Source organism: Bombus vosnesenskii, unplaced genomic scaffold (assembly GCF_011952255.1).
Source record: "Bombus vosnesenskii isolate JDL3184/JDL3185 unplaced genomic scaffold, Bvos_JDL3184-5_v1.1 scf7180000013398, whole genome shotgun sequence".
Taxonomy (NCBI): Eukaryota; Metazoa; Arthropoda; class Insecta; order Hymenoptera; family Apidae; genus Bombus; species Bombus vosnesenskii.
Window position 1 is genome coordinate 782,837 of NW_022883023.1, and position 25,756 is coordinate 808,592.

General features: G+C 31.3%; 3 protein-coding genes across 7 annotated transcripts; 2 read left to right on the forward strand and 1 right to left on the reverse strand.

Moving 5' to 3' along the window:
• Nucleotides 1–140: 140 nt before the first annotated feature.
• On the forward strand, nt 141–2,648 carry LOC117237711 (WD repeat-containing protein 89). Of its 2 annotated transcripts, none has more exons than XM_033501987.1 (7): nt 141–565; nt 1,063–1,289; nt 1,353–1,687; nt 1,768–1,893; nt 1,968–2,071; nt 2,228–2,330; nt 2,406–2,648. In XM_033501987.1, exons 1-7 carry the CDS (start codon nt 402–404, stop codon nt 2,559–2,561), a joined length of 1,215 nt encoding a protein of 404 aa, XP_033357878.1. In that variant the 5' UTR covers nt 141–401; the 3' UTR covers nt 2,562–2,648. The 2 variants fall into 2 exon arrangements, with proteins under 2 accessions (XP_033357878.1, XP_033357879.1); XM_033501988.1 differs by having other exon boundaries at nt 1,977–2,071.
• A 238-nt stretch (nt 2,649–2,886) lies between these two features.
• Nucleotides 2,887–18,556, reverse strand: LOC117237709 (rho guanine nucleotide exchange factor 18). 3 transcript variants are annotated; one of them, XM_033501984.1, is made up of 18 exons: nt 18,408–18,556; nt 18,002–18,093; nt 15,522–15,857; nt 15,022–15,398; nt 14,715–14,864; nt 14,444–14,637; nt 13,499–13,636; nt 12,595–12,670; nt 12,408–12,520; nt 11,223–11,294; nt 9,131–9,184; nt 8,492–9,044; nt 8,169–8,398; nt 7,540–8,084; nt 7,248–7,453; nt 6,811–6,990; nt 6,041–6,747; nt 2,887–5,952 (listed from the first exon to the last, which is right to left on the reverse strand). In XM_033501984.1, the coding sequence occupies exons 2-18, from the start codon at nt 18,039–18,041 to the stop codon at nt 5,709–5,711; spliced, it is 4,215 nt and encodes a 1,404-aa protein (XP_033357875.1). In that variant the 5' UTR covers nt 18,042–18,093; nt 18,408–18,556; the 3' UTR covers nt 2,887–5,708. The 3 variants fall into 3 exon arrangements, with proteins under 3 accessions (XP_033357875.1, XP_033357877.1, XP_033357876.1); XM_033501986.1 differs by lacking the exon at nt 13,499–13,636; XM_033501985.1 differs by lacking the exon at nt 11,223–11,294.
• Nucleotides 18,557–19,087: 531 nt separating this feature from the next.
• Nucleotides 19,088–25,246, forward strand: LOC117237759 (RNA exonuclease 1 homolog). Of its 2 annotated transcripts, none has more exons than XM_033502064.1 (9): nt 19,088–19,589; nt 19,743–21,547; nt 21,654–21,993; nt 22,084–22,250; nt 22,320–22,790; nt 22,869–23,166; nt 23,253–23,415; nt 23,536–23,795; nt 23,924–25,246. In XM_033502064.1, the coding sequence occupies exons 1-9, from the start codon at nt 19,490–19,492 to the stop codon at nt 24,007–24,009; spliced, it is 3,690 nt and encodes a 1,229-aa protein (XP_033357955.1). In that variant the 5' UTR covers nt 19,088–19,489; the 3' UTR covers nt 24,010–25,246. The 2 variants fall into 2 exon arrangements, with proteins under 2 accessions (XP_033357955.1, XP_033357954.1); XM_033502063.1 differs by having other exon boundaries at nt 19,089–19,589; nt 19,740–21,547.
• Nucleotides 25,247–25,756: the final 510 nt, after the last annotated feature.

The following is a 25,756-nucleotide window of genomic DNA, read 5'->3' on the forward strand; positions in this document are numbered from 1 at the left end:
AAGTCTATTTAATTCAAATACCTTTCTTTAATTTGAAAATTAGACCACTTAAAAGAATGCTACAAACACAAAGCCACCTATCGATAAAGTAGTATAGTTATCATAACTAACACTAGACAAACTTCATGGTTTACGTTAGTTTTTGTTCCTACTAGCGCCAAAAAAATTGCGTCTTTGTACGATGCAATCTGATAAAACTCGCAGTTAAAATAAAAAAAAAGAAAACACGTGTTGGATAATTTTACACATCAAAATAGAAAGTTAAAAATAAAAAATCTAATAATCCCAATTTAGTCCAAAGTGGCAGATATTTTATATTTGAAAAGGCGTATGGCTACAATTCGAATGTGATATTAACCTTAATTTTGTGATATCTGCTCAGAACCTCGAAAACGAGCAGCATGGCTAAAATTGTTGAATCATTAAAAAGATTAAGTGTTGAACATGGTGCACGTAAGCATGATGACAATCGAACCATCAAAAGAAAAAGCGAATTAATATCGTCGATTGAAGAAGCAGTATCTCTTGATCATAATTATATTCTTGCTATCTGTGGAACTCAAAGGTAAATCTTATTTATCCTTATGGAGCATTTTACGTCAAATCTATTTTAGAAAAGTATGATATTTAAACAATTTTTTTAATTTTTACGTGAATGTTTATTATTACATAGTGCTATGCAATTTTTCTCTTCATTTCATTTAGAACATGCTGTTTAACAATTCCATAGAGAAATCAGTATTTTTAAAAATGTAATTTATTTAATATATAATAATTTTAAAAATTTGTATTTGGGAATTAGTATTTTATCGTAGTGAATGAAATATTAATATTATAAATATATTTAATTTTTCAAGCATTTTAATATTTTTGCTTAATTTACAATATATCCAATTAAATGTGAAATTAAAAATACCATTTTTATAGTTACAGAAAATATATTTTCGAAGTATAGATATTAGATATTTAATATTAGACTTGGATTTGATGTGAATTGACTCATAATTATATATGTTTAAAAGATATCATCAAAATATCTGATGAATTAATGTTTATGTACAGTGATCCAGAATTTAGAATTGGTACAGCCTTATCCAACCATACATGTGTAATATACTCTGTCGGGGAAAACTTAAACCAAACTGCCACATTAACTCATAATCAAACACCTATCGTCGGTATTAGATTTAGCCCTACTTCTAGAAATATTTTATATACAGCTACAAACAGTGGAGAAATTACAGCATGCGACTTGAGAGCTAAAGACAAAGTTGTTGCAAGGTTTAAAGGTATGTAATGATAAATTTTACAATTAAGTTTGTACATTTAATATACTTCTTCTTTATTCTTAGATATTACAGAAGATGGAAAAACAAAACCTCTCTGTAGTTTTGATGTCAATTGTGATGAAAAGCTTATAGCAGGTGGTACTGAACATATTGGAGGAGATACATTTATTTTATTTTGGGATGCACGATGTACTAGTTCAAAATTGGGTGACAAAAATAATCTTCTTGGTGGATACTGGGAATCTCATGTAGAAGATGTAACCTCTTTGGCATTTCATTCTAGTAAGCAGGACGTCTTAGCATCTGGTAGTACAGATGGATTGATTAATGTCTTTGACCTTACACAGCCATCGGAAGATTCTGCATTAACTTATTCCTTAAACACTGAATCATCAGTGGTAAGTTAATATGCTTTATAAAATCTGAAATGTATTTATACTCTAAAAAAAATTAGAATCCATTTTAAACAAAAATATAGGATAGGATAGGTTGGTTAAATGATGACAACCTTTGGTGCACAACACATAATTCACTACAACTTTGGGACCATGATGGAGCAACACCATATGCTAAATTTGATCGCAGTAATTTAGTAGTTTCTCAGGTTAATAGGATATGTATAATTTATATTAATATTAATGTTTATAAAAATGATAAACTTTACGTAATTTATATCATTCTTTTCAGAATGATGATCCAGATGATTGTTACATAGTCAGATTTCATGCTTCAAATGCTCTTGGACAACCGTTTCTTCTTGCAGGTGCCAGTAATGTTAAAGGGTAAATTACTATATAATTAAAAAATTTAATAATGTCAGATAGTATAACATCAAAGTTAATGATGTTCTTAACAATATTAATTAGAAACTTGAACATAAACAATTAGTTTTACATACTGACAATATTTTTCATATATTCCTTATTAAAACATTTTAGGCAAAACTTGAGATGTTTAAATGTTATAAATGATCAATTAGAAACATGTTACAATATGATAGGGAATAAACAAATAGTACGTGATAGCTGGCTACATGAAAAGGTATAATTTTAATATAAATAAAGTTAAAATGAAATTCATATTATTTTAATTAATATTGTCTAATATCATTTACAGAGCGGTTCTTTGATAACAGTAGGTGAAGGTGGACTTATAAACATTTGGAGGACAACTGAAACTATACCCATTCAACAAAATTCTAGCCATAAATTGGTGGCGAAAATTGGTACTGGTAAAGTACGTGATCGCCAGCATAGAACCAAACCATATTAAAGTAAAAGTGATAGGATAAAAATTTGTAAATGCAAAGAAAGTTTTTGTAAGTAAATATAATAAACAGAAGAGAAATATTACGTGTAACATTAACATAATCGTACATTTCCCTCACGTTTTTCTTTATTACAATAACAGTTGTATGTACATTTATAATAAATAGATATTATTTCTTTATGCGATTAATGATTTAACGGCGATTCATGTATCAATCGAAAAATGTAGCATATGTATATATATAAACGTTAAGGAATGTAAATCACATATCAGTATGTATATATTTGTATAGAATTGAAAGAGGAAGAAAAATATCGTAAATATTTGTTTACTCTTGCCACGTAACAGATTAATTTCTATGGATATCGCCTTCCGGAAAAATCATTTCATTTTACAATATAAGGAGTTATTAAAATAAAAGTTTACGTGCATTTGTTATAGAATAGACGCATTTAGTGTATCGCGAATAAATGGTAATCTTGATGAAGTAATCAAGCAAATAACACAATGATAACAATTAATATTAGCATATAACCGACGTAACGGCCTTTAGTTTAAAATCGTTAAACTCTAAGAGAATTAATGCTGATGTATCAAGTGAACGCGTCTTAAAACAAATACGCGTTTACTTATTAGGTGTAATTTTATATTAACGTTTCCAAATACGATCGCAGCTGCGAGTATCACAATGATAACAGTAATATATAGTTTTAGAGTAAAATAGTAGGTACAGAGTAAACGTACAAAAATACTTCCCATGAGCGTCCGGGACGTAAAGATTCACTAAAACGTGGAAAACCGCGTTACTAATAATTCTTTATATCCTCTCTTAAACTTATGCTGTCCAGTGACCTCAAATATTTTAGATGCCACAAGACGCATGTAGGCCGCCGCACTACTCCTTAGTTGTTATCCCAATTTGATTCTTCGCGTTACCCTGAAGATGGTGTGCGACTTCATTGTATAAGGATAATATTTAATAACAATAAACTTTAATAGCATGAAGTTACATTTGACATGGTGCAACGTTCTTAATGTATATAAAGAATACATTCTTTAATATATATTAAATTATATATCTATATATACATATATAATTATATATATATATATATATATACCTGTATAGAATATATAATTTGTAATATCTATTTGGAATAATTTCGTGGAATTACATTCCAGTGTTAAAACTTACTTTTCGCATATGTTCTATGTTTTTTTCATAATGAGCATTATGATATTAAGAATATTTTAGTTTGTGTTAAGTGTTTTTGAAATGAAGTCGTACACCCATCCATGAAGGCTACTAACAGGTTAATACAATATTATTTGCGAGCTAATATATACTCGGCATTGTTTTAATAATAGACTTGTAAGAATTCAATTATATTTTTTTTTTCTCTCACGCTTTACATCTTATGGAAATACTTTTAAGAACTATTGTCATCACGATTGATTGAGACAAGTTGATAGCATTATTTATGTTTCTTCACGAAGATAAATTAATTAGTCACGTGTTTTATCATCGTGCTTCGACGACGCTGTCCTTTTATTCGATCATATTGCACGCTACAGCATCTTTTGAGGTAAATACGTGCAAAATTTAAACAAGACGTACATATCAAAACAAACAAGTTTTTACCTTATAACGACGATCTAGATTATACAGCCACATTTTCAAGATTACTTTTTATCCAACATCTTACAATTAGACGTGCAGTATGATCAATCTTTGTATAATACTTTCTCTGGAACTTTTCCATCTTCACGAAATACTCAGTAAGTCTTTTCATCAAAAAAGTCTCGTATAAAGTATAAATAAAATAGTTTAAACGATCAAGAATTATCACTGATCTTACATAATGCAATAAATATGTTATTAAAAAAAGGAGAAAAGAGAAAACGATTACAGATTAATGATAATGGCAGTGAATAATCTCGAAGAAAAGTATCAAATATAAAATATTGCTTGAATTGCTTTCGATTCAATTAAATTAAAAATGATTTATACCCGTTACAGGAATGATGTAATGAAATTCAAATAATTAACGATTTCGATCTGTGGCTTGGCACACATAATAGCAATGCATTATTGTTAACAGTGGATCTTACCCGTCGTTTTAGCACGTATTAAAATACTTTTAAAGTTATGGTATAAGAATAGCTACCGCGCTCACACATTCATACACATACATGTACAAATACATATACACGTATACGTGCCGCAAAATGAAATTGTTACGTACGAACGTACATTCAATATTTCATTCATATGCACAATATACTTCCGCAAGTCTCATTCTCAACATACGTACAAGTGATGTCATACATATGTCATGAAAAAGTATATATATATACACATCCATGTATATATGTCTGTATATGCAACCCTAATATAATGTATTTTCTCTATTTTGCATTTTCAGCAAACTGCAACAGATTTGCTTAAAAGATTCGTCTAAAATCATGTTTCTAAAACTGTCAGTCGGCTTAATAACATAACGAGTAAGAATTTAACAAGATCGGCTGATCTATTTCACTAAGCCGGCCATTTTAACATATTTTTTTTCGTAAATATTTCTGAGCACTAATCATTATCTCTTTATTTCTTCACATATTTTATAGTTATTCTCCCTTTATGATAGGTTCTGTGAGAATTTGCATAAAAATGATATTATTGCCCTCAGTAGCAGTTGAAAAGTAACACTATCTTTTATCAATTCATTGAGAATAATATAGTATATCCCTTTTTTTATTTGACAATCATACTGTTATTATGGACACCATAAATGCATCACTTATATACTATGTTGCATTTCAATGTACAACACTAATAAAATTTTTAAGAAAAGAAAAGAGAAAAAAAAGATACGGGCAAGTAAGAAGAAGAAAAGAAGTGGTCGAGGAAGAGCTTATCATAAACACGATACGAACAAGGAAGAATTAAAGATAATAGTAATAATGAAGAGAACGTTAAAAATAACGTAAATCTTACCGAGAAAATGTTGAAAGTCAAAAAGACTTTACGCGACTTCTAGGTTGAGCATCTTTTGATTGGCTTCGAGAGGGAGTTAATGTAGAAGTCGGGGTAGCTTCGCCAGTTGCAGGACGAGAAGATCGAGAATGTTTCCGACCAAAACGAAAGAAACGTCAGAAAAAAATGACTTCTTCTTCCAATGGTTGCTGCTGTTCCGTTCTTTGATGCTGTTGCTGATGTGAATATTCCGGAGGAGATCGTGTAATTCTAAGTGAACGATTTGAGGAATGACTTTGACTTGTAGCGGCATGATTGTTTCCTAATTCTGGTGAAGAATACGTAGAGCCAGTTACGATTGCTGGGCTGCTTCCCGTTCGTGAATGTCGATCTGGACTATTATTACTCGTACTTCCACTTCTATATTTTTTATTAGATAAAAAATGTATATGCATGAAATATATTTCGTAATTTAAACACATAATTTCAAACTAATATTTATACTTGCCTACTATTATTGTTGCTTCCACTAGCAAGTTTTAGAGGCAATTGTTGCTTGACTGGAAGATTACTTTGCACTTTTTGCTGATTAGTAGCACTAATTAAATTTAATGGTATTCTTTTAGCATCCGGCTGTGCTTTCCGCGTCTGCACAGTGGTATCAGTTCCTTGCGTCAAGTGGGATAAGTGAATAGTTGTAGAACTAGGTGCAGAACCTGTAACTACTGTCAATCCTTGCCGTTCTAATGCCTCGAGTCGTCGATATAGCTGATCTCGTTGCTGCGTAACATCTCTCTGTTCTGCTGCTAATTGTTCACGTTGTCTTACCAATTCGGCTCGTTCTTCTTCTAGCTGCTTTTGTTCTTGTTGTGATGCGGCGCGAAACGCTGCTTTCTCTCGACTTAACTTGTCTTGTAAATTACGTAATTCTTCTAATTGGCGATTTGGATTAGGTCTATTATTTGATTTGCCCATACTACCCTCTTTACATGCTGCTAATTGAGCCTGTAGACTATCAATTGTTGTCATCTGATTACTAATTATACAGACCAACCTATAGACATGATGAGACAGACGAATCGCTGCCCATTGTTGATCTTTATTTATTTCTGTATCTTGATTTCCTTTTTCTTCTAGACCTTCTTTTATAAATTCACTAACCTTTGGAAGAGAAATTACAGAATGAATTGCAGACTCTCGTAACGGATACTTTTCCTAAAAAAAGAACACAATATTATTATATTGATTTTAATTGCTATGTATGTATTGTGTATTTACCTTGTTATGATCAAAACCCGCAAATGTCTCAGCTCTTCGAGGAACACAAAGAGCAGACGGAACATAGGCCTCACTATGTCGCTCTCCCGCAGAACTTAAACTTCTCGAAAGAGTAGCGCCACCCGCAGTAAAAGATAATGAGCTAGCAAGTTTTGTTGCTTCTTGTACAGCAACAATCACCTACAAAAAGAATTACTTTTTCTTTAGTTTTCACTGCACTTATATGTACAGGATATTTAATTTAATTCTATACATATGATTAATTTATTCTATGCATATGATTAAAAATGAAATAAAAATGTTATATAAGTTTGAATAATATAAGTTATAATATCTTATAAAGTATATACAGAAATCCTTTATAGTTATGTGAATATCCTTTATAGTTATAATTTAATTTGAAAATATATAAAGTAGTATATATAAAACATAGTAACCTCTTGTCGTAACTGTGTAGTATCTGTTCCTTCATTGTGAACTAATCTTGTATAATCTGCAATTTCTTTATCAGCTTTTTCTATTTTCTCATTATCACTACTTTCGTTCCCACTCCAAATATTAGCAGCATGTAAGAGTTGCATTTGTAAGCTGATTTTCTCTTCGAGTAATAACGCCTGTTCTGCATCCTTTTTTCGCAGTTCACCTAGTTATAGTAATATAAAATGATTTAATAACATATTCACGTTTTTATTAAAATATATATATTTAATAACGAAATGTCGCACGTACCAACTATCTTAAGAACATGTAACTCTTTAGTTTTAACTAAACGTTGTCTTTCTTCAACAGAAAGTAACGATATAGAAGAGGAACGTGTATCTCTTAATTCATTATTATTATTATTTTCAGTTAATATATCAGTTTCATTTTCAGATTCTTGTGGACAGGCTTCAACTGCTGATCTAATTGCTTGTATCCATAATTGTTTATCTTTCGGTTTTTGAATTTTCAATTCGAACATCTCAGGTTCAGCTGGATTACTACTTATTAAATAAATTCCTCTAGATTCTTGACCCGCTTTTTCACGAACTAGTAATTTTTGAAGTGATACTATACCAGCCTTATTGTCAGGCACAAAAAATGCATACTTCTGATCTCTCTCAGCCAAGAAAAATAATATGTCAGAAAGAACAACCACTACAATGGCAGTCATTTTTCCACGACCTTGCATTAAATATGCAGTTCCTTCGAATTTTAAGATTCTATTAAATGCCATGATGTCTGATTTTTTGAACTTGGTACCACGATATGTTGCAAAAGATTTTGCGTCGATCCTAAATGATAATAATAAAAGAAATGTTATTGATAAGTATGAAAGCATTAAAAATATAGTTTATAAAATATATAATTTTTTTTACTTGTTATAGATTTCTAATTTTCTATCTTCTCTTTCCTTGTCAGCAACACATGCATCTACATTTGCTAAGATTTCTTTAACAAGAACCAGGGCTTTGCGTAAATCTTCACCTTCTTCGTGTGCAATAACTGTTTTTATGAGTGGCTCAACGAGCAGTGGATACTTTGTTAAACGTTGAGTAACAAATAGAATGCACTCAGGAATTCCTTTCTTCTTCAGCAAAGGATGTGACTGTATAAACGTTAATTATATGCATCTTCATGTTATTATATATATATATATATATGCAAATGAACAAAAGAATAAATGCTCTACTATGGTTACCTGACATTGGCGTACGAATCGTGCAAATCGAGGGTCATGACGCAAATAATACTTATAAGCTTCAACAGCATCTCTGTGACGACTACAGAATTCTCCATAGGCACTCTTCATACGTTGCGCATTCTCTCCAGAGAATTGATCCACTAATATATCAGCAATTGTAGGAACAATAGAATTTGTGTTTTGCCTCTTACGTAACTTTTGCAGAAATCGTAAATGAATATCAATGAGATCGCGTAGTCTTGGGAACATGCGTTCCAGATCTGCTTGACCCAAACGAAAGTGACGTCGCAGACCTTCCGCAAAAATTCTTTCCATGGCGAGAAGTACCAAACAGTGATGTTTTTCCGTAAGTACAAATTCATAAATGTGTTCTTGTCTTTTCACTTTTCGTTCACAGTTATCAGCTAATCGTAATGCAACGTTATGTCCAATGGCAGCACTCCAAGAATCAGGTTCTTCTTTAGCTAGGCCTAATTCAGGATCCAAACCTTCCAGATCGCCCACTGTGAATTGATAAGCGTCATCTCCAAAGTCAAATCCTTCTAATCCACTGCAATATTATTTTAAACAAAAAGCTCTTATAAATTAGATATTTTAAGATAAAGAAAATTGAATAATACACAAGTTTCTACAAACCTAGATATATCACGATGTTGTCCATCTCCATCTTTCTCCTCATTTATTGTTTGACTGAAAGAAAAATATAAGTCTATATTTTTAAATACTGCTTCTATCATAAAGAAACAAATGTTGTGTTTGTTGTAGTATTCCATAATTAAAATTATACATTATAAAAGACAATTTTATCTTAATGCTGATTTGAAAATTAAACACTAGTGCCACATTTATCATAACTTGAAGTAATAAAGGGTATAGTGACACAAAATTATTAATGCAATTCTAATTAAACAAATCTATAAGGTCAATATGATGTCAGATATTTTGAACATGTTACAATTCTTTGATAGTTTATTTATCAATTAGGGACAGATGTTTGTATATTAATTGGTCAGTACTGCGGGTACCCGAAATTAAAATATGACCTGGTAACGAGATGATATTCAAGACATGAATTCTCATGTAGCCCAATATTTTCGGACTAATTTGGACCGATTCGTATCTCTAATTTTATGAATAACCGTGAGCTCTTAACTTCGAGATTCAAAACCGATCATGTCCGACCTAGTCGGATGACTTCTTTCTTTTAATCGACTCAAATCGGCTTGAGAGTGACAGGCTATCCGTTCATTCGTATATCTTGGATATTTATCCGAGCCTGTCCGACTCTTTTGAATCCGTAATCTCAGGTATCTGCAAAACTTGGATAAATTATATATAAAGAATTAGATACTTCTTGAATAAGATCTATTTGGCAACTAAGTGATTGCGGATTTTGACATTAGGTGGTATTGACAAAATTCGCAATCACTTAGTGGCCAATCCAATAAAAATAAAGTGGCAGGTCTCGTATCCGTCCCATATGTCATTTGTACCTACCGAAGGGTTTCTTTAATGTCATTCAAATGAATATAAAGAAGGAGGGTTGTGTCACATGATGTGTCTCAACATAAATTGTAGTCTATATTCACTTTATTTTCTGTTTAGTTGCGCTGCTAAACTTTGAATATTAAAGGAAAGGATTAATATGGAGAGAACATGGAATGCGAGTAGTACAAACAACCGACCATAATAGCGAAGCATACAGTCCGTTTACCTGAAATAAGGTGCACGTGTTGCACCGTCTTTAGAAGCTGAATCAATTAAACATTTTCAAAAACTTCATCGGGGAAAGGACTTATTCTTTAACTAAAATTTCGAGGAGCATTTCATTACATCATCTTAAATTTAAAAACCACACAATTTTCGGACAAATTAAAAGAATAGGAATATTTTAAATAATATTTTCAACATTACAATACGTCAAGTTCTGCGAATAGTTTCTGAAATCAAATTTTTTAAGTGTAACTCATTTTAATGAAAACAGGCAAACATTCCAAATTTCGCAATATTTTTAAATAAATTAGAAATTAGCAAAATTATTACTTAAATCTCCTTTTCTCTGATTTTACGTGCACTACATCATATTTTATTTTGGAAAATACATATTACTAACATAAAGAAATAATTAATTTAGCATGAAATCGCCTATCTGTGTATAATGATAGAATTTTCCCTAACTTGACACCTAAAATGTTTATTATTAATGTATTTCTACAAAAGTTTTATGAGTGAACAATGCTGAATGTAGATTCTGAGATACATTTAGTAGCACGGGACAGATTGTAAATAAAGCTACAAATTCATACTATGGAGGGAAAGTCAAAGTGCAGGGTAATAAAGAAATTTATATCAATTGGAAGCACGAGAGTACTAGATGTTCATTCTTGATGATGCTTGATAAAGAAATTACTTAGTTATTTAACAATTGTATGTTTATATTATAATGATTGGATGAAGTTACAAAGAGATGTATACATAAAATATATCATTGAATAATCAGAAATGATAGAAGCAAGCATATCAGAAGCATAGGCAGGGGCAAGGTGATGTCTCTGTCAATACAACACAAAGAGGCAATACAATTGCCTTTTGAACAATGTGTGCAAGAAAAGAATCGAGAAACGATAGACGCGGGTCATCCTACTACTGTGTAGGACTTAATATACGAACAGAAACGTACGAACGCTTCGACAGAATAGGAGGAACACATCAGACTTCTGAGACTTACTTGACTCCGAGCTTAGTAGCAACTCGCCGCCAAGGACTGTAGCTTGTCACGGCTTTCTTGCTGTTAATTTCCCTTTAATCGTCGAACAATCGATCGGTTTGTCGTTGCACGAGAGGGAATGCACGAGGGAAGGAAAAAGCACACACTGCATTAGGGCAACCTTATTTTGCCTTTTGTTTCCCTTCCTTCTTCAGTTTTCTTACTCTATTACGTTTCTCAGCTTTTATATATCACTTGATAATACACGCTCTTTTATAGGTAAACATTACCTTTTCGAAAGCATACTTTAGTGCAATATAGAACATATAGATATGCATTTTTAAAAAGATTGTGTATACCCTTTTCGAATTGTAAAAACTACCATTTTTCGTTAGTATCGTATCTATAATTTATGTTGAACTTGTAAAATCAATATCCGAAGAAGTTTGGGTATAGAAATTTGTATGTTAATTAACATGTATATGCAAATGTTTTTATCAATTAATGTTAGAGACGCGAGGATAAACACGCTAAAGCTTGCCATACTATTTGGTTAAATTGCAAAATTAATTAGAAATAATAAGCTTTTGAGCCAGCCAAAGCTTCTGAATAATAAGCAGATACAATACTTCCTCTAGCATTTATCCTATTCTATTTGTTTTTCATACAAAATGTAGAAATTCAGTAAGAGAGACTTCTCAGAGTAAAATGTGAAATATAATAGATTAACAGAAGTTTTAAATATATATAAATATTGACACATCAAAATTTTTTTGGCAATTAATTATATTAAATTATCAATTGATAAGTGGCAATTAACGAAGTTTAATTACTTCTCCCAGATGATACATTTTTATAAAAATCTAATGAGCAAAGAAAAGTAAAAAAAGTTGCGTTTTTTGCTGAGCGCAAATATGTGTATGTATTCTTTAAGTTATACAGTACAGTAGAATCTCTAATATCCGAAGATCTATTCGCTATTAGAAATTTGATTCTCCGATATTCAAAAATTTTCTCATTTAAACAATCATGCCTTCTTAATAATTCGGATGTTGGAAGTTCTCCTGTACTTCTATTGAAAATAAGAAGAGTTTGTAATAAACTCCGAGTTTAGGCCTAGTCATGCCAATTGCGTGCGAATCTTGAACCACAGATACGCAGATCCAATGCAAGAAATCTATAATTCTAATAATAAAAGTTATTTACCTTCCACTTCCAGAGGACGCTGGTAGGGGTAACGATGCGGTAGATCCTCTCTTAACATTATAGCTATTTGAAGTTGTGGATATGCTTGATGTAGATTTGATGGAACTCTTATCCTGCAATTTCATTGTAATTTTTAGAATTATATTTTATCTATATACTTGAATCTCCTATATCATAATTTTAATACCTTTTTTTTACGAAAAAAGATAGAACCTCGTTTTCTTCTAGTTTTTTCTGATTGATGATCGTCATATACAACTCCACTAAAAAGAAATGTACATATATTTATTTATTATATCTACATATTATAATTAATATATGTATAAATGTAATTAATTTAAATAATTTACAATATAAAACAGTATAGTATGAAAATGATTAGCAGTAAATATTTACAAGCAGTACTATGGTGTATTTACACTAGTGATTACGATAAAAATAAATTATAAGTTATGACTAAATGCGTACATTACTGAGCATTTTAATGAAAGAGTAAAATACACATAGAAAAATCTAAATAGTATTATAATCTGATTGTCATGTATATACGATATAAGAAAAAAATAATTAATAATAAAGCTGATACAAACCAGTTATTTTTTTCCTTGTGCCTTGTTAGCAGAATATACTATATAAAGTGTTTGGTAACAAATGATAAATAACTGCTTAGACAAACCAAAATAAGACTAAAATGCAGAATAAAAAAGTCGTGTACATAATGTATCTCTTTTGTAATCATACAGACAAATTCGTGAATTAGAGGAGATGATAGTTTTTCCTACTTAGAAATTCCATAGGGTGGATTGATATTCTCTTATGGATTTTTGTGAGTAGGCAAGTTCTATATTCAATCTATAATCTTTCTTAATAAAATGCATTATTTATGGTAGTAAAGTCTTCTCTTAATATTCTATATTATAGGGATATTGAAATTGACTTTTAAATGTCAATAACTAATAAAAAGAAATTCAAACGTAATTTTATTATTTTTCTTTTTTGTCTTGTATAATAGAAGCACCCCTTAAATTGTTTTCTATCTGTTACCACACACCTTATATATATGTGAAAAACTGAAAATGTATAATACTCACTCCGTTAGTAACTCATCAAAGGATATCTGAGCATTTGGAGTGCCTTCTCTGTCTTCATGGAATTCATGGCTGTTTGGAGTGTGAAGATCCTCAGTTTCAGTTTCACTTCCACTACCCTTTTCGTTTCTTTCACGTCGGCTGTACCATGCAGGATGGTAGGAAATTATCAAGTACAAACACAAAGTATGCGACTATTGTGTAAAAGATGCAAATCAGATATTCTCGCGTGGTTTTCCACCGAGATAATAGTGCCACAAAGACGCACAGTTAAACAGAGTATACGGAATATCATTTAAATGATTATTTAATGATTACTTAGATTATTCAACGCGAGATAAAAATTTTTGAAATAATTTTAGGAATCAAATATTATGAGGATGAAGTAATATTTTGACTTTAATATAGGTGCAATGTAGTCTTAAAAAATTGAAAATTGCTTAAATATAGCAATAAATGGTGCAACCATGCTAAAATACTTTCATCTACAAGATGCAAGCATTCTTAAATGTAGGCGAATTTTGAAATCTTTTATAAACGTATTAATAACCATGCAATTTGTTTTTACTATTAATTTAAAAATTACTTAAGTTAAAAGAAATATATGTATACACATATCTTATACTTCATATATACATAAAATATGTGTTACTTTATATGCTACTTGTATATGATATCATAAAAAGATTGCAAGCTAGATCATAAAACATGAAGTATTTATAAGCAGTTGTTAAAAATTGATGAAATAAATACAAAACTGAAAATAAAATCAAAATATTATTAATATACTTCAATGACATTTCAAAATATAAGACTTACACTAATAATTTTATTACAAAAAATATTATTGTTATTTCTTAAATGTATTAAAAGACAATGCAATAGCTTACAAATTTGCATCAGTATTGATCTAGCTGTGCAATCTAAAAATATTTTTATTTAGCTTACGCTGTAAGTGACGGTGTTGTTCTAGTTACAGTTTCTGCCAAGTGAGCATTAACTTGAGGTGTAACAATTGAAGGCGTTGAAATAGATTTCTGAAGAGGTAAACGAGAACCTGTAAGACCAGGCATTAAACCACTGCTGTCTGCTAATCTTTGACTACCTTTGAATCGTTTTGTAACTATCTTCTGATATTCGCTCTGTTAAAGAAAAATTTGCAATGCACTTCATTACAAATTAAACATATAAGAAACTTCTCAATATGAGCATCCATTACCTGTACAAGATCAGCTTCATTGAGAGAATGAGTACTTGCTTGCGATCTGCATGCTCGACTAGCAACTCCTACAGGTCTAGTACAAGATTTTCCATGTAATTCTATTTCCATTTCACTGTCTAAACTGCTTAAACTAATACTGCGTTGTCGCTGCAATTGTAATGGTTATACAATGAATATAATAATGGAAAGAATAGTCAAAAGCTTTAACAAAACATATTAAAAAAAGCAATGAAGCTATTAAACTCATCCCACAAGTGTACAATGAATAAAGTATTTCTTTAAAAATGTATCAGACAATATTAACCATGTTTTGTGCTTGTAGATGATTTTGCCCAGAATATCTGCGACGCCCACATCGAGTGTCTTCCAAGTCAGTCCAGCTGCGTCTTCTGTCTATACCTTGTGCATTCTGTGAACGAGGACCTACTGATGGAAAATGTGTGGGAGAGCTGTTGGTAGAACAGTTAGCAAGGAGATCAGGATCAGATCCTGTATCATTATTGCTTGAGCGTGGTGCAATTTCAGGTGAAATGAAAGGACATAGGGAAGGACATGATGAAGTTAACCGTTGAGGTACATCATTGTGAGATGTGCGGTGATTATATCCCCAGTTGCTCAGCGTCAGATCTCTCATACGCTGAATACAATCATGGATTTCATGCAGATGCTGCAAGTTGTCCTCTGCAAGGAGGTGAACGAATTGTTAGCCACAAAAGCACATAAAATTTTGTAATGTCAAGTGATACTGAGATCAATGAAATGTAATGCATGGAGTTACATAAATCAAAAATCAAAAATATTTACCTAAAACTGGGTAGTTTTTAGCAAGACCAGGTGAATGAGGTGTGACACTAATAATTGGCACCAACGGATTAGTCTGAGCTTGACTACTAGTGCCAAGTGTAAGCAGCGAATGCTGCTGTTGCTGTTCATCTCTTTCAGTCCCTTCAGACATTGTAATAGCCGTTTTCTCTGTATTGTCTTTGGTGTAGCCGGTCTCAGTAATTATATTTCCATGTAAATTTAAACTGCCAAGATCTCCATTAATAATAGGTATACGATCGCAATCAGAATGCGATGATCCTAAATAATCAGTTATTACATCTTCTTCACTATCCTCCCCACTATTTGGACATTCATCTATAAGCATATTAAAAACAAATCATTTTTTATTATTTATGACTATATAATACAGAGATGAAATATAACAAAATAATTATTATTTAAACACATTCAGTGATCAGTTTAAGTAATAACAATACGTTATTGTATGGCACAATATAAATTACTCAAAAATTAGATTGTAAGATAATCTTTCACGAAAAAGACGGTACTGCAACAAGGAATATCGCACTTCATGAACTGCATCGAGATATGAGAAAACCGATATCCAAATGTCCTCGCGTCTATTGACTGCGAAGAGAACAAATAGGGGACCCGCTCGTGACAATTGCAGCAGCCTCCCGCTCTCATGTCAGTAATGTATAAAGATATATTCAATGAAAACCAGGTCAAATTGTATGGTATATATATTTGTATTTTTAATTTTATAAACGTGTGAACATCAATACGAATAATTTGTTCAGTTCTTTTATCGAAACGAACTTAATTGAAAATAGTAGCTATATTTTATTACATTAATATCGATCACAGATAATCCAAGGTCGTCTGTCAAATGTCACAATTCGGAAACAAGTATGTCTTATTACATCGATTTAACGTTAATTGGTAATAAATAAATGTAGGACTATTATCTTGATCTTATCACTTCTACTGATAAAACCAGTTTTCTTATTATATTTGATCGAACAGTTACATGTTATTGTAATTTTATCAAAAAAGAGAATCTAATATAGATGTTGGTCACATGAATCACCCGGATAATGACACTCCTGATGAAAATATTCAATCAATTAACATATTCTATTGTACCTACATATTGATTTGATGAACTGTTTATTGTCATCCTAGTATCACGAATAAATAAAAGAGATTAAATCGTATCAAGTACTTTTCCGGGAAGCAAGGGGTAGACACACTGTTGCTTTTCCCCGTAGCTCCCAAGCGCGAATTGATCCGTTGGTCCGCGCGTGCCACCCCACCTCCATGCACCCCCGATCCTTAACCGACCTCCAACCTTCAACCTAATACTTTTATTACCACCCTTTTCAATAATTTTATCTTTTGTTTCCGTATTCATAATTCATATCTCGCGATTAAATATCGTTTACAAGAGTTATTAGGCTTTAATCAAAATATTTTTAAATCTAAATTGTATCTGTTTGGAGTCTCATCTTAAACTAACTAAATTATTATTTAATCCGAATAATGACGAATTCATTATTTGACCATATTTTTAAATTTTTTACTTGTTTAATATTTTTTAAATGCTAAATAATTTTAATATAAAAATATCATTTAAATTTGTTTTAATTTTTATATTTTTATTAGTAAAAATATTATACATAAATTCGAAATACTTTGATTATGATTTAGCTATGCTTATTTCAAACTATAACTTATTTCAAATATTTTCTATTACACTTCTATATTTTGAAGTATTGATAAAATGTATAATTTTAGAATACCAGTATTGTATCAATTTTATACTCATGGAAGCATTGAATCCAATCATGTGAAAATTAAATATACATACATATATTCTCATCCTATAAATATAACAAATGACAAGTTTCTGTAGAAAATTGTTATTTTAGAAAATTTATTACAACTAAAATATTAATTTAAACAAAAAGTTATAGTTGTTACAATAGAAATTCGTTTTTAATTATTAAACAAAACCATAATAATAATAACAGATTATTAAATAAAATTGCATATGTATAATATAATATTTATTCGATTTAAAGTCATAAATGAAGACTAAAGAGAATTAATTTATTTTAAAAAGTTATGAAAACAAGACACACATCTATACTACAACGTTAATTCTACTTTGATTTAATATACATAACTGTATTTGTATATTAAGTCAATAACATTGAAACAATATTGGAATATATATTCCATAACAAATATATAAAAAGTTATACATATCTAATATTTACATATAATATTTGTATGAAATATTAACAATAAACATTTATACTTTTTACAGGAGAAAGAAAGGCTTTAGTAAATAAAATATAGACAGGATATCAACTCTCTAAGAAATATTATGTTCCTTCCTTCAATATTTTATTACATACAATGATGGTATCAATAAATGTATATAATATAGACAGAGAGAAATTACTCATGTCTTTGTGTTAGTAGCAACTTACCAGAGGAAAACGGAGCCAATATTTCCTGTCGTTTTTCCATCTCTTTTATTTCCGACGATTAAATGATTATTTAATTTTTCCGAAATCGGATACTGAAACATTTGTAAATATTACAAATAGCGTTACATTAAGTTTATCGTTTCGAAAACATTTCATAAAACATATAAATTCGAGAATCTTTATATAGTTAATGAAAAAATTCGCAAATAAAAAGTACAACACAATTACGATATATTTTAGACTTATTATGAGTTGGAAAACATCAGTTATATATGCAGTCTTTCACACTCTGATAAGGGCGACGTACACACTTTGCTGCTAAAAGAAGCCGTATTGACAGGTGAACGCTCGACTTAATTACTTTGCTTATTGAAAGATATCACTTAACATTAAAAATAATACACACCTGAAATGCAATAACCTTTATAAATCCATTAATATTACACGTAGTGTATTGTATCTAATTCCTTCATGAGGAAACAAAATGTTGTATCTACCAATCTGTATCATACAGTCAAGGCACGTCGACCATTTTGTACTAGCTGAACTATAGGTAGTAAGAAATCGTAGAGATGTGGTAACGCATGAATCGCTTGGTGGAAATAACAATATAGTATTAGGCGCGTACTTAAAATTTATGCGATGCAAATCTATTTATCGGAAGATGAAAATTATTTAAAGAACACAAGGGATACTGACAAATTAAAACGAAAACCTTATTTTTCAAAATATATTGCATTTTATTTTTATGTTAATATTCTCAAATATTTAACCAAAATATTCATTAATACCGAATTTTCGAAATATAAAACTTTCGAAATATATTTCGAATTAATACACATATTAGGTTCAATTATTAATAAATTCCGGATTCATTTTTTATTAGATTTAAAATATATTTAGATTATAAGTTCCTAGTTATAAATTTAGTGCCATATTTTTATTAATTTGAATCAAGTATTTATTTAGAATATTGTATTGTTTTGTACAATTAAATTAGAAAAACAATTACAATATACGACCGCACTTCTTATATATTTGCACCCATTGTTATAATAATAGAATTGTTTTACCGTCATTATTGGTCATTGCAGATTTGAAAAAAGTACGAAATTGAGGAAGAGCAGATGGAGGAAACAGTAAGATGTCGTTAGGGTGGTTGGTTCTGGTGGGGAAGGAAGGGATTGAATACTTTCAAACAAATTGCAAATAGGGAAATGTACTACTCAATTGTACATAACCTCTGTTCTCGGGATTCGCTTCGCTTTGAGTTTCGTGTTTTCGATGTGTCTAACAAAACTTCATAAATCTCTTGATTTATAATAATCACACGTGTCCATTAATTAAATGTAAAGAAGAATAATGTTTGATACATAAAGCAAGTTTACAAAGGTTGGTTTTGTTTAAAAGCCAATGTTCTAATATGACTTTATACGATACCATTTCAAAGAATGAGTGATCGAAAGTATAAAATACAATGAAATAGTTATGTTGCCTTCGACTGGTTACTTTAAAGCTATAAACTGTCCATTTTATGAAAATGGAGCGTGCGATAGACCTTACTGTCATTTCAAGCATTCGAAACGAGGTAAGTTCCTTTATTGTTCAGCTTTTCCTTTATCATAAATATATTACGCGTGATATTTTATATTGCTCGAGAAATTTATTTCGGTTTTATCTCAGTGTTTTCTAGCATAAACCATTTATCTAAAAAATATAAGTTTATATATTGTTTTAGAAGATGTTGGAGTTACCACAGAGGCTACAGAGACAGTGGAAAACCATTCCGCGGGTCAAGCTGAAGACTCTAAAGCTGCTACAATGGTAACATCTGATTCAGGCGTTTTACAACAATTAGTAACAGAAGCTGTCAAAAAAGTCCTAGCTAATCGAAGTGTCACAGATGTAGATAATAAATTGTCTTGTCAGAATGTTGTTTCTCAGGTAGTTGAAGAATTAAAACCAACATTAACCACTGGATCTTCTGGTACAGTAAACAATGTTAAGGCCACTATGGTAGAAGAAAGAACAAATACACCAGCATCAGTTAATATGCAACCATGCGTTTATAATCCAACACCAATTGCAGAACTAAAGAAACGTCACATACCGATAATTTCCTATATGCCAACTAGAAAAAATACAGTAGCTGTGAAACGTAAATCTTCTCCGGATGAAACTAAACCTTGGTTAAATATGGGCAATGAATCTGCAGAACCTCAAAGTGTTGAAATTAAATACAAACCTACTGTGATAATCACACCTGAAGTTCGGGATACTATGCAGAGTTATATACCTACATGCAAATCAGACTCAGCTTCACTAAATTCATCTAAGGATGGTAGTTCAAATGAATATTTACTTAAACTCAGGGAGACCTATTATCCAAAGAATAAAAAGAAAAGGGAAGAATATGTCCCAAAAAAAGTGAAAACTCGACTAAAAACGGGTGACGGATTAAATGAATCTGCACTGGATCATATTGAAACAGATCTCAATATGATGGATAAAGTACTCACATGCTCTAAATCAACTTCTGATGTACAGTCTAGTAAAATATCTCCAGATTCTTTAGATATCGAACCAAAATTTTCTGACGATGAAGAAGAGAATAGTAATGATTGCGATAACACTGACGATCATGATGACACAAATAAAAATAATACTGCACACATTGATTTTAAGACTATAGAACAAAATGAATCTTATCCTGATGTAAAAAAATCTGACTATGTGAACAATTTACAGGATATGTATTTTCCAAAGATAATAGATAGCACTGATAAAACTATTAACAAAGAAAATCATAATGAAAAAATATTGACATATAGCGATACTCTGAAACAAGAAACGTTCCCTAGTGATGAGAGTTCTAAATCTTCACAATGTGAAAAAGGAAATGTATCAGAGGTAGATTTGAATAAAAGTACGGTTAAAAATGTAAAGGAATATAAAAGCAAGGATAATAATAAAGACAAAAATCAAAGGGATCACAGTACATCTCATAAAAGGTATAAAGAAAAGCATGAGTCAAGCAAAAGGTCGCATTCCAGTTCGCATAGTAAAAGTAAAAATAAAAATCATTTGAGACACAAAAGCAAAGAATCAAAAGATAAGAATCATGATAAGGATAGGAGTAAATATAAACATCAGGAAAAGGACAAGGTCCAAGATAAAGATGACAGTAAACACAAATCTAAGAGCGATAGAAAGGACAATCATAGGTCTGGGAAACATCATGGGCATTCCAAGAGTTCTTCAAAAGAGCACACTAAGAATAAAAGTGATAGAAGTAGCAAACATTTGAAAACGCATCGTAGGTTGGACGATACAACAAACGAAAAATATGTGAAGAGTAAGGAAAAGAAAGATTTAACCGAGAGATTCGGAAATTCTTTAGAAAGCATTCGCCTGAATTCCATGAATGACAATGATGAAGAGAATGATGATCATCATAGTAGTATCATCAGTAATGATATTGATGTAACTTTTAGCATGTCTGATTCAGACCATGATGTACAAGAAGAGTGTTTAAAGATATTTCAGGTATGTGTAATAAATTTATCTTGTTACAATTCTGGGGACTTAAAAATTGCAATATAGAATGTATTAATTTGTGTATACTTATTTTTATTGGGAATGTTGTTACAAGGAATACCAAGTACCAGAACAATCAAGGGTAGCAGAACCATTGAAAGTCGGATCATCTGCATTGCACGAAAAAGAAAAGGAACAGGTAGAAGAAATTGGCAAGAAAAGAGTAGCACATCCTTCAGCAGCTGCATGTGTTATCAGGCAAATTGGAGTTAATCAACAGGCGAGAAAATTTGTAAATCCACAACAGAAAATGTACGAAAGGTGGCGTCTGATGCGCGATGCTGTAGCAGAAAAAACAATTTCTGCAAGTAGTAGTGCTCCCAAGGATGTACGTCGTAATTGTACCGAAGCGATAGGTATAACGAGTAACAAGGAATTGAAGTTAAATGGGAATGGTACATAACTATTTTTTTAAGAAAGTATTTGCATGAAGATATTTTAAAGTATAAATAGAAACTGTTAATAATTAATTACATATTCGACAGGTCGTGTCAGAATTGCACATGTACCGTATGCTAAATCCTTAGCACTAGAAAAAAGAAAGGTAACAGAAAATGTAGGAAAGTTAGTGGAACCGAAAGCCGCAGATAATTATAAAACAGCTGCACAAACGGCGAAGAGTGGTGTACGCATAGCTCACGTTCCACAAATGGTCTGTATTCCTTGTCTTTTAATTAATTATAGGCGTACAGAGCTGTATAATGTCTTGGTTGTGTTTCAGGTTCCTCAGTTAATTCGTCCTGAACCATTACAAGTAACCACGCAGAAATTTCCTTTAAACGTTCGTCAGTATTATGTGAATATGATGCATGACGTATGTGTATTAATTTACACAAATGCCGAGGATGCAGCACAACGTGCGATTAAAGAAGAATATGCTTGTCACGAAAGATGCAAAGCACTAGCTGTTTACAAAAATTCCTGCATGCTTGCTACGCATAGATTGAGAAAAGAGGCTGATCAAAATTCATCTGTGGATAATAATGCAATAGTAATTCCAGGTAGTAGTACAGTTTCTCATGAAACAGTGTTGGCTGGGAAAACTAAAGGTTCGTGGAGTGTTCTTAAAACAAAAAGATCCATTACGAAATTTAAAGGGGCAGCTTTATATGGTATGCTAAAAAAATGGATAATGACGGAGCAACAACTTCAAGATAACGGGTTTCCTCGTCCACATCCAGATGGTCAGAAGGTAAACCGAGGGAAAAAAGCTTTTGAGAAATATAGTAAAATATTCGTGAAAATATCGCTCAATTTCTTTCAATTGCAGGGTCGTGCCAAAGTCTATGTAACTAACACACGAAATCAAAGTGTTCTGTCAAAAGTGCCTAACGAAAGAATTTGTAGTCGATGTGGTCAAACCTATGCGATTGATAAACGAGGATTTGCTTCGCGATCACAGAACTGTATATATCATTGGGGGAGAAAATTCACAATCAGAGGTGAAAGCAAATACAGTTGCTGTCAACAATATGGTTCTGCAACTGGTTGTTGTGACGCGAAGACGCACGTTTGGGATTATACAGACTACGAAAACCTTCGTGGTTACGTGAGAACTTTACCGAAAGGTAATTTGTAAATGTTTATTTATCTCTATTTCCAACTCTAGTTTATATGTATTCTATTATTTGTCCTCATTGTTATTATTATTAAGATACGCCGGTAGAAGAACAAGGGGTATATGCACTCGATTGTGAAATGTGTTATACAACTCAAGGATTGGAACTAACCAGGATAACAGTCATTGATGATGATTGCAGTGTAGTATATGAGACGCTAGTGAATCCCCAAAATCCTATAATCGATTATAATACAAGGTAAAAAATATAAAAATATTTCTTCTTTCATTTTCTCCTGTTCCTTTCAAATAAAAAGAAAAGTAATTTTTCATACAATGTTTATAAATAATCAAATCAATATTAAAATTGCGTATACAGGTTTTCTGGGATTACGGAGGAAAATATGAAAGACGTGACAACAACGTTATTAGATGTCCAAGCAACGTTGTTGACAATGTTTTCAGATAAAACTATATTAGTGGGTCATAGTTTAGAAAGCGATTTCAAAGCTTTAAGGCTTTTGCACGATACTGTCGTTGATACAAGCGTGATGTTTCCACACAAAAATGGTTATCCACAAAAGAGAGCATTAAAGAATCTTTGTTCCGAATATTTAAGGAAGATTATTCAAAATGACGGTTAGTTTAGAATCATATACTTTTTTATTCTTTTTTCATAGTTCAATGTATAGTTCAATAACGATATTTTATTTCGTGATGAAGTAAAAACAATTCTTCTATAACTAATCTTTTGTTTCATATTACAGTTGGTGGACACGACAGCAAAGAGGATGCTGTCGCTTGTATGGAGTTAATTCTTTGGAAAGCAAAGGAAGAAGCAAAATTACAATAAGCGAATCTACAAGCACTTTGTCAGACTGAATTGTGTACAGCTTATGGTTTTGTGGTATATGAAGCGATGATAACTTTTTTTTAAATTATTGTATGCGTTGTATTATAGTTTTTCATGTATAAATATGTGATATACATGTGCCCAGTTAATTCTAGAATCGATTATTATACAATCACCACTCATCTTCGAATTTCATTCATTATTCTAATTATGGTAGATACACGTTTGTTCTTTTGATTACGCGCAATTCATACTTTTATAAAATTCTACTGTAATTATTTACAAAGCAATTGACCGCTACCGATTTCAATGGCCTTGAGATATGTTACCAAGCCAAAGCGTTGAGTAGTTTTACTCTATCCACGTATAACTGTCAGTAGGCTTCAGTTTCAGATATAAAAGTGAAAGTACATAGATAAGCACAATACTGCGTGTAAAAGTAGTTGTATCTGACAATGAGTAAGTATTTCGAGAATTCAAGTGACCGCAGCGGAAATAATAGGCGTTAGTAAGATATTGATACTTAACATAAACAAAGCATATATACATCGCTGACAATTCGATGCCATTATATGCATATTGGATTGTTTAAACGCATACTTTTTCGCACCTGTTTCGGTGCAGCATTGTTTCTATTTTTTTCAAAATCAGCTGCATTTACGATAATGGCGCGTTCAAAAAATATGTGTATATCCAATCAATACAATATCATCGAATCTAAAACCAAGTGACGATTGTCTGGAATTACTCAGTCATTGAGCTTGACAATATATATTAAGGTCATATCGGTGAAGTATGTATTATTCTACATAATTACCTTCCAGATTAATGGTAATAATAATTTCGTAAGAAATTATAATCATGTCTTTTATTTACTACCTAAATGAAACCTAATCCAGACTCAGCCAAATCCTTAGAAGACATGTAAAATAATAAAAGACATAATGGGATACATAGTACCGAAAGTACTTTTGCAAACATTTTGAAGGCTGATGCTGAGCGGCGCCTGTATGTATAGACGATGTTACACAACATATAGACCTTGACGATATATCGCAAGGTCATTGAAACCAGCTGGATCAGGGTAATGGGCTTTGTAAATAATTACGTTTTCATTGTACTTTGAAGTGGTACCTGCGTTGCATCTGTCTCTTTAGTTGTTTTCGAAATTATACACGATATAAACTTATTTTTGGAGATTAAGAAACCTGCAATAAAGTAACTTCGATATTTTGTATGCGTTGAGGTTTTCAATTTCTTTTACCCTACAATAATGTTTTAATATTTTGATAAGTGGAATAGAAAGATTAGGATAGGTAAAAAATAATTTAAACGATAATGTAAAGAAGCACATTAGATTTTTTTTTCATTTAATTTTATTATATAAAACTACTATCAATGTTTCATTCAAATGTGCGTTCAATCGCTTTGTACCAGCATGGCATCTCGATTTTAATCTCACCATTAAAGAATGGTTAACGCTCCTCTTACTTGACTCGTTCGATCGAACTATGACATTTTAGAATGCGTATACTTTGACGAAGAACAGGTACCATGACGTGAATAAGCGAGCTCGTTTCGCCATTTACGTCTATAGTTCGTAGCAGCTCGCATGCGTTTTGCCGTCGTAAACCTACTTTCTTTTCAGTAGCACCGTATTAAAAAATAATTATCATTCCTTTTTCATCCTCTTGAAATTTATGTGTGTCCAAATTTAGTTTTGCCTCTCTCTTCTCTCTTTCTCTTC